We start from the raw sequence: 9,963 nt of genomic DNA, 5'->3' as shown, positions 1-9,963 counted from the left end.
CACTGGGAAACATCCATACACACTCATTCACACTCATAAAGTATGGAAAATTTAGCCAAGGCTTATCTTACATCTTGTAAAAGAGGCAAAATAGGTGCCCCTTAAAGAATAACAATTGAGAACTATTCATTAATTCAGTGTTGTGTACATAAATGATAACAGTGTACATAAACAACACGACTGCAGCACAAGACAAGAAACAAATACGCTCTGCAATAAGAATTTATTATAGCTTGTGACAGACACTCTTTGCAGGTTAGATCTCTGTATTTTGCATTGAGGTGAATAGATTTCTGCATAGTATTTGTAAGTCACAGAGAAAGGCCATTAACAGGGAAAACAGTCTAGTGGAGTTAAAACAGGTACACCCCAAGATTTCCAAATAAAAGTACTTATTATATTCATACAAAATATATGTATAATATATACTGTGTATAAAACAAACCAACGAAAAATATCAAGGAAAAAAACAACAACATTTCAAGTAACATCTTGAAAGAAATGACCGTGCACCTAAGCGCACTATTGTAAACCATATAAAAGCCAAAATAAAAGAGAAATAAAAGGAAATGACAATATAATATGTGTATTTACAAGGTTAACTTAAGCAAGGCTTTGTACAAATGTTACAAAATCATTTGACACACACGCATACTCCACCACATACGGTTTACACAGGCTATTTCAGACACACATACTCGCTCATCTGAAGTGATTTCACCAATGAGCCGTCACTCAGTGTAGATGAACATGTAGGAAGGTGAACGCCACACACTGCGTCTTATGTTTCTTAATGGAGCGAGTTACTGGTAGAGTTACGCACCTGCTCTGAGCTCAACGGCCTGTGTTAAATCTAGTAAAACTGTCACTATCAACACTGTTCTCGTTTGATAACACTGTTTAACCAATACTGTACCGGCACGCTCTCGGTTTGTCTGGGACATTAAAGCACTCTGGGACATGTAGGTCGTGAGGGTCTTGGCAGTCATTTTGAAGAGCTGAATGTTGTCGTGTGACTTGCCAAGGTTAAAAAAACAAGGAAACGTGAAAGGAAGAAAAAACTTTGGCAACAGTGAGTAAGTAAGAGTGATGTAAATTCGACTTAACCAAGGGCTTTACATTGTATAGTATAGTGTAGTAAAGTATAGTATAATAGAGTTTGCATTTTGTACTCAACACGGCAAACTAAAGGACCGTTCACACCAACAGCGATCTGCAGAGACAAAGAGAATCATCGGAGGCCATGATGATCACTCATTTGCTTAAATAAGAGTACTCGTTTTTGGAAATTATGTGATACAGTGACAATAAAAACAAGACAGGCCCAGGCTAAGCTAAAATTGGCGGGGGGGGGGGGCACAAATTTCTTTAGATGACCTTTTAAATGAGGCAGAAATTTGCCTATTTCCTTCCTATTTCTCATTACAGATGACACTTCAAAACAGACTCATTTAGAGAAATTGGTGCATTTTCTCCCTTACACACATAGCAAAGTTGGTTCGAAAATTAAGAGTTAAGCTTGAATTTTACTATCGAAATGGATCCTGCTTTTCTCCTAAAGCTCATAAAAATTTGGTGTCTGCAACAATTTTAGCATTGATTGACTACGATGATCTTTTATATATGAATGCTTCAACCAAATGTCTTCAGCCTTTATATTCTGTTTACCACAGCGCTCTGAGGTTTGTTACAGGCTGTCAGAGACTAACTCACCATTGTGAACTGTATACCAAAGCGTGCCCTTCTCTGAACGTAAGAAGGTAGTCCCATTGGATGACTCTGGTCTACAAGGCTCTTCTGGGTCTGGTGCCTTTATAACGAAGTTCCCTTCTTCATAAGTCAAAAAGCCAGTATGCACTACGTTCAAGTGAATCTTATCATTTGACTGTTCCCCGGGTTTGAACTGAAATGGGGAGGCGAGCCTTTAGTTATGCCACCCTCTAAACCTGGAGTGCTCTTCAGACTGAACTAAAAATATCTGAGCTCATCCCAATCAAATCTTTTTGCTCCATCTTTCATAATAAACAACAACAGTCCATTTTCAATGTAAGTGTTTTTAACATATTGTCATGTGGTATAGCTGAACAACTAACTGTATTTTTATGTTATCTTAATTGTGTATTTATGATTAATATTATTAGATTTTTCACCTCTTGGCCAGGTCACCCTTGTAAATAAGAGCTTGATCTCAATAGGTTTTTATCTGGTTAAAATCTGGTCCCTCTTATGCACATGACTCGAGTGAACTCGTTTTAGTTCATGAAAGTGAAACAAACCAAATCAAGGAGGTAATTTTCCATACAAATATGAAAATCAAGCATTAAACAAAGCAAAAAATCTACAGGTCTGAAAACAGTTACTGCAGTTTCATTTGAATTTCTGTTTGTTTGGTTTTGAACAAGTGAATAGAGAGTAAATGATGACAGGAGTTTCACTTTTCAACTATCCCTTTAACCTTAGTCCATTGTTCTTAAAGGAAAACTCAGAGTTACAGTTAAACAGTTGAGTTTTACAATATTTTAACCCATTCAGCTGATCTCTGAGTCTGGTGAGAGCACTTTAAGCTTAGCTTAGCATATATCATGGAATTGGATGAGACCATTAGCGTTAGACCACTAGAGTTTCAATAAGTTTCCAGCTTCCAAGTTTCTTATTTTATTTATTTTTATTTTAGTTTATCTTATTTTATTTTATTCTCTACATTTTTATAGTAGTGCACAGACCTGTATTATGTTGTCAGTTTATGTTGTTTGATGTAGCACCTTGGTCCTGGAGGAACATTGTTTCGTTTCACTGTGTTCTGCACTGTATATTGCTGAAATGACAGTAAAACCAACTTGACTTGACTTGATAAATAAATAATTTGTATTTATACTCTGATATTTTACACTCAACAATCCTAAACCCTTGGTTATCATCCTTATTTGCATATTTGCAGTGTAACTGTCATTGATTGGACAAGATCAGAAGTTTGTTGCTTATAGTTAAAGTATAAAGTTAAACTTATTAGAGGATAAAGGAAACAGCACTGAAATGCCAAACCTTACACTGTAACTGCCCCGCAGGCACACATCATAAAACGTTAATATTAGGTTAAATTTAGGTTGTGATGTCATTTGATCAAAATTCAATGTCTAGCCAGCGTTTAAAGAAATTATTTTGATGTCCAATACAACGTTAAATTATGTTGATATTTGGTTGATTTTAGGTTGTGTTGGAAAGTGACCAAAATCCAACGTCTGACAGATGTCATAGTGGTAACGTCCACACAATGTCAAGTTGTAACATGATTAGACGTTGATATTTGATTGATTTTTGGTTGGACATTAGACATTGACGTTGGCCTGATGTTGGGGTTCAATGTCAATATGACGTCCTGTGCCTGCAGGGTGGGTTTCATAACCCTGGGTTAAAAGGAGTAATCTTGCTTCTAAATTACAAGTGTGAGAAGTAACTTGCTCGGTATAAAAGCAATGTTTAAAACAATGATAACCTGTCCTGGGGTTATGCCTTAAGATAAAAGTGTGAAAAGCAAGTGTGCATCGCTGTCAGTGTGAACTCACTTTGAACATACCGAGTACGCAGCTACAACACAACCCAAATCCAACTCTCTTGGTTCACTAGCCTGTACACACCACCACTGCTACAAGAAATCACGAAAGCGCGAGGTAGGCACGGCCCGACGTGCAGTAGGGGCTTCAGTCTCTGAGCACTCTGGGTGGGACTCTCCGACATCCTGCTTTTCAACAGGGGAGGGTGAAGGTAAAGGTTTGGCGCTTTGGACCATTGGCTTTTTGTCTGAACAATCCGTAGGGGAGACGACCACTGTGTGTCTCCTCCATGCGCGTCTCTTCCGGCGCGTCTCCGGCGAGAGCTGCTTCCTCAGGCCAACGCTGCACAGGTCATCCGCCGAGCCCATCAGACGAGCACGTACCTGATCCGCCAGGGATCCTTGCCCGGGGGACAACACACACCCCTTACTTCCGGGACCAACCATGGATGTTGGCGTACGCTCGTTTCTTATGCTAAACCCTTTGGCTTTTGAAGAAGGAGATGGAGAAGTGTCAGGGATTTGATTGGCACCTGATTGGCGGTCTTCCTCTGCAGCAGAGGAGCTGGAGAGTTCGGAAAGGTCCACCGAGGGAGCTTTGGCTTTATCCGCCTTTGTCCGACGGCGTGCAAGGGTGTCGCACTGTATGAGGCGGTGAGAGTTGAAAGAGTGGCGACTGTGCAGCCGTTGTGAGGCAGATGAGGAGTAAGAGGAGGTTGAGGGAGTAGATGAGCGTGCTGCGCTGTCTTCTGGGTTGTTTGTGATGTGTTGTAAAGGGGGCGGTGGAGCCGGGGCGGAGCCAGAGGGTGTAGGTGATCTGCAGTGGGCATAGAGGAAACTCTGTGGTGCGGTTGGTTCGGGAGATGCATGAGAGTTCTGGTTGGAACGGTTTGGTTTTTCTGGCCTTTCTTGGGTGAGGGAGCGTGAGGCAAACCCGCTTTCATTATCGGTTTCACTCACTAGCTCACTGTGCTCATCATCTGCATCCTCACCCCGCCCCTCTGAAGCTAAGCTCCGCCCCAAAGTGGACAGAGTAGAGTAGCCTGACACAATAGACCGAGCATCATCTAATCTCCAGCTGCGTCCTCCTTTCACTTCAGACTTCTGCTCTTCCTCTTCGCTCAGCAGCACTGCTGATGTCACTTCCTCTGTTGAGGAAATGCTGGGGACTACTGTTTCCTTCTGCTCTTGTGCCTTCTGTCTCTCAGCCCCCTCGTCCTCCTCTTCATCATCTTCCTCCTCTTCATCCTCATCCTCCTCTCCCTCTGCTCGTGGGGCACAGAAGGATGCAACCTGCCCCATCTCTTGCAGGTCGTCTTTCTCGGAGATGCAGGATTTAAAGGGTTCATGCTCAGAATCGTCGTCTGTGCTGCTGCCGAGGAGACGGGCGTTGTGCCGCTTCCGCCGTTTGCGGGTCACAGCCGACATAATTGATAATGTAAGGATATCCTTGGCAGTAAAGTCACGTTTTGATCCCCATGACCCCTAAGTGTCATTAAAGTAGAAGAAATAGATTAATATTAAATATATGACATCATTAATCATTATTATTAAATGCATTGTAAATTAAAAAAAATAATACTAGAAACGTATGGAGTCAATCTAGGGCCATATATACTTGCAAAATAAAAGAATTTTTTGTAAAGGAAAAAAAGTATTGAGCAAAAATAAAGAAATAAATCCAAATCTGCAAATGTTTTGGTAAAATAAAAATTAATTTTGCAAACAAAAATTAAAAACTGCAAATGAAAAAATAAGTTTTGAGAAGAGATGACAACAAAAAAAGAACTGCAAATAAAAATCTAGCGGTGCAAATATATGGAGAGAGATTAGACTCAATAATAATTCACGCAAAAGACACAATGTACACATGCGTAGCCAAATTCACGTACGTAAAATATTTATTTATACTTACAAAAACAATTCACATGCACAAAATAAAAATACATTTCATAAAATACGTTTCACAAATGCAAAACACCATTTGCAAATATATAAGAGTGTACAAAAAGTTTTGAATGTTTAAAATTCACGAGTTCATCCTGAATGGGAATGTGCAATTCCTCTCTCACGTACGACTCACCCTGAATACGAGTGTGTGCATTTTGAGACTTTCCTGCCAGAAACAGGCAACTCGTACCTCTCAGCCAATCAGATGAGAGCTGTACTCGATGTCAACCACTCTGCGCTCCTTTTGCGCAGTCTGTTCCTCTAACCAACATGGCGGATACTCCTGTAAGTCAATACTGTTTCCTACTAGTTTGTGTATACGCTTTTTATAGTAGAATCTGAGTGTATTTTCAGTAACTCAATAGAAAAGTGCTTGTGTTAGAGCGCATCCCGCTCTTCACCTGCCATGCTAAATAGAGGAGTATTCTTCTTCTTAGAGGATCATCTCCGTTAATTCAGTCAGACTGCGCAAATGGTGCGCACAGTGAAGCGCTTGGGTCGTTCCCGGGAGTTCTCAGGGAGTTGTGATTGGTTGAACAGTAAGCTCGCATCTTATTGGCTACAGGGCACGAGTGACTCACGTGGGAGGTGTGTGCGACAGGAAAGTCTCAAAAATGCACACACTCGTATTCAGGGTGAGTCGTACAATTTGCACACTCATTCAGGATGAACTCGTGAATTTTAAACATTGAAAACTTTTTGTACACTCTTATATATTTGCAAATGATGTTTTGCATTTGTGAAACGTATTTTATGAAAATGTATTTTTATTTTGTGCATGTGAATTGTTTTTGTAAGTATAAATAAATATTTTACGTACGTGAATTTGGCTACGCATGTGTACATCGTGTCTTTTGCGTGAATTATTATTGAGTCTAATCTCTCTCCATACAAATAAAACCCCTATATATATTTTCAAAACATTTTTATAGAATTGCCTTAACAAAACCTGTCCAGTCAATTGCAATGCTCATTTTGATTTACTTTTTAGTCAACCATGACTTTGCGATGCTGTTTTCATTTTGCACTAGAAGATGACACGGGAGTGGATTTTTACTCCTGCCCCGTCCCACTCCCACAGAAAGAAATCTTGTCCAACTCCCAGACAAATGTTTAAAAAATAATCCTGTCCCATCCTGCTCCTGGTAAAATGACTCTCACTCCCATCCCACTCCTGTTTAAAATGACTCCCGCTCCTGTATCGCTCCCATATATATTTTGTCTACTTTTATTCTTTAGGTAATACATAGAATTAGATTTTATCTGCTCCCCATCCCTGTTTTAGACCAGCTGCTGAGTCCCTGTTTCTAGATTTTCTGGAGATCAGTTACTGCAAATAAAAGAAAAACAGTACATAGTTCACACCAGGCTGCATTTTACTCATCTATTGAAATGTTATTTAATTAATATGTTAACAATTTTGCATAATGCTCTTGCATAATGAGAGAGAGAAATGCAGCATGCACAATTTAATCATATTGATTAAACATTAACAAGTTAAAAAAAAAAAAAATCAAATAAGCAGAAACAAAAGCTGTATGTATGTATGTATGCATGTATATATTTATCTATGTATGTATATATATATATATCTTAAAGGGCTAATAATTTTTTACCTTAAAATGTTTTAAACTGCTTTTATTCTAGCCAAATTAAAACAAATAAGACTTTCACCAGAAGAAACAATATTATCAGACATACTGTCAAATTTTCTTGCATTGTTAAACATCATTTGGGAAATAATAAAAACAAAAAATACAAAATTCAAAGGGGGATAATAATTTTGACTTCAACTGTGTACATACATATATACATATATATATATATATACATATATACATATATATATATATATATATATATATATATATATATATATATATATATATATACATATATATATATATATATATATATATATATATATATATATATATATATATATATATATATATATATATATATATATATATATATATATATATATATATACATACATACTACATACATACATATGAAAGCATTCAGTAAATATGAGAATATTCAGATATTCCAGTCCTTGTGACTCACCACCTTACATGCATACAATAATTCTTCTAGCTTCAATTCAATTCATTCAATTTTTGCTTGGTGAACGAAAAGATGCTAGGCTGATACTTCCCCGAATTCGCCTTGCAAGTGTGCCTTTTCAGACTGCTCGTCCCTGAATCACTGATGTACTTGACTTAGATTAAGCATGTTTTACAAGCAGCATACTCCGTGCTATCACCGTCACATTTTACTCTCATGAACTTCATTAATATTTAATGACTTCCCGACTAGTTCTGTTAATTCAATGGACATGTCATGGGGGTGATTTACCTGCCTTAAACGCCCAAGTTCCCTTCACGCCGCCCCCCTGTCAAATCAGGGCCACAAAATGAAAAGCGCAGGAACGTGAAGTGCAAAGTGAAAACAGCATCGCAAGCTCAGATTTGCATTTATTTATTTATTTTTAGCTCAATACTTTATTTTTGGTTTGCAATACTTTCTTTTATTTTGCAAGTACACATCATATTCATTATTCCTTTTTATCTAGTCCTTAACTGACCAATGAAAAATACATTAGACTTAAGATACAAATTATAGCAAACAAAATTTGTTTCAAAAAGATATTTTTTCCAAAAAAATACAAAGTATATTTTTGTTTGTGCCAATCTAACTGTGCGATGATGATTTGTTCCGCTCCTTGGAAAATAAGGATTTATTACTGCTTCACAGCTGCTGGCAGCATGTTCAGGTGAAGTGTTTGATAGCAACATTGGCAGGAAAAATATACATTAAGATTTCAAAGAAAATATCTTAATATTAAAATGGAATCATAAGTTTGATCCTATCAATGTCATAATGAATGCCTTTAACTAATGTAGCCTAGCTGTCTTTTAATAATCAATGAAGGAATTATAATGCTTTGTCTCATTGTTTATCTTTATTTACAAGTAGCACAGGATTTACAGCTAATATATTGGCTATTTCTGTTCGTTCGCATTCTGTCCCTTTGTGCCCCCTGGCGGCATAGTTGCAAACTGCAGTCATACCTGAAAATAATGTAAAATAAAAAAGTAATGGCCATATTAAAGTGTCACCTTCTCTATATGGCCCTATATTGACTCCATAGAAATGCAACTATGTACATAAAATATTAAAACAATAAATAAGTGTTATACTAAACAAAACAAATAACCAAACAATCAAATAATGTGCAAAACAACTAGTTCTTATTAATAAATGAGGATTTAAAGTTATCCAGTTACTTCTACTCTTCAACACAACAACCATATTAAATAGCCTTTGGTCAATACTGACCTTAGATTTTGCAGAATCACTGTTGGTTGAGTCTGGCCAGTTAAAAAAAAAACAGGAAGAGACAGGGAGAGAGATTGTTAGAGGAAGTTAGTGAAAATTAACATTTTGGCACCATGTTAAATATATGCTGTATTAATGAGAGGCACAGAGGAGGATGGACCTTTTGGCGTTGTCAGTAAATTAATTTATTAATATATAAGGCGTACTGCAGCCTCTGTGTCAATCATTAAGCGTCGCCCCATAAACAGTGATTGTGAGACAGTGTTCACACAAGATTCGCAACAAACAACTTGTGTAATAAACAACCAGCCTCTGATTGTCAGCTCATGTTCCAATGTGAACAGGGTCTTAGATGAAGAAGTGAAAGCGCCCATATATGCAGCGAAAAAGATGAAGCGCACACTGATGACATCACAGCACACACTGATGACATCGGACAATGAAAGAAGCTATGGGAGGGGCAAGGGCAGAAACTGTGATTGTCAGAGAGGGAGAAAGACCAAACAAACACAATTTACCGCCATGCACAGGCCCCGTTCACCTGGTATATTCTGATACAAATTAGATTACTTCACTCAAATATGAGTAAAACTTCACAGATAAGTTCTGTGAACTCAAAATCTGACTGTATTGAACTTAAACTTAATGAACTGTCAGATTTCTTAAATAAATTCTGAATTAGATCTCAATATTTATCTCTCATACTTGTACTACACTACCTGAAAAAAGTCTTATCGTCGACCCCAGTTGTAAGAGCAACAAATAATAACTTGACTTCTAGATTTTTTCAGATTAATTATCTGTTGAACTGCATCCCAATCATCACAAATACTGCAGAAGACCTATTGGAACCAGCATGGACCCAAGATTCTTACAGAAATCAGTCAAGTTTGATGAGGAAAAAATCATGGTTTGGAGTTACATTCAGTATTGAGGCGTGCGAGAGATCTGCTAAGTGGATGACAACATTAACAGCCTGAGGTATCAAAACATTTGTACTGCCCTTTACATTACTAAACACAGGAGATGGCAATTATTTTAGCAGGATAGCGCTCCTTCTCATACTTCAGCCTCCACATCCACAAGTTCTTGAAAGCAAAGAAGGTCAAGGTGCTCCA

The 9,963-nt window shown here is 37.7% G+C and overlaps 1 protein-coding gene across 7 annotated transcripts in view; it reads right to left on the bottom strand.

The window, feature by feature from the left end:
• Positions 1-204: 204 nt before the first annotated feature.
• Positions 205-9,963, bottom strand: part of arhgap23a (Rho GTPase activating protein 23a) — a 155,300-nt gene continuing 145,541 nt past the window's right edge. For all 7 annotated transcript variants that reach the window (XM_056454017.1, XM_056454016.1, XM_056454011.1 and 4 more), the window contains 2 exons: positions 8,846-8,877; positions 205-5,035 (listed from right to left, as the gene is read on the bottom strand). In XM_056454017.1, the coding sequence (XP_056309992.1) occupies positions 3,644-5,035; positions 8,846-8,877 (1,424 nt within the window). In that variant the 3' untranslated portion in view covers positions 205-3,643. The remainder of the gene's footprint in view (positions 5,036-8,845; positions 8,878-9,963) is intronic.

The sequence above is a fragment of the Danio aesculapii genome, chromosome 3 (genome assembly GCF_903798145.1).
Source record: "Danio aesculapii chromosome 3, fDanAes4.1, whole genome shotgun sequence".
Lineage (NCBI taxonomy): Eukaryota > Metazoa > Chordata > Actinopteri > Cypriniformes > Danionidae > Danio > Danio aesculapii.
The sequence above is the reverse complement of the archived record's forward strand: the minus strand, read 5'-3'. Positions and strand labels throughout refer to the sequence as shown.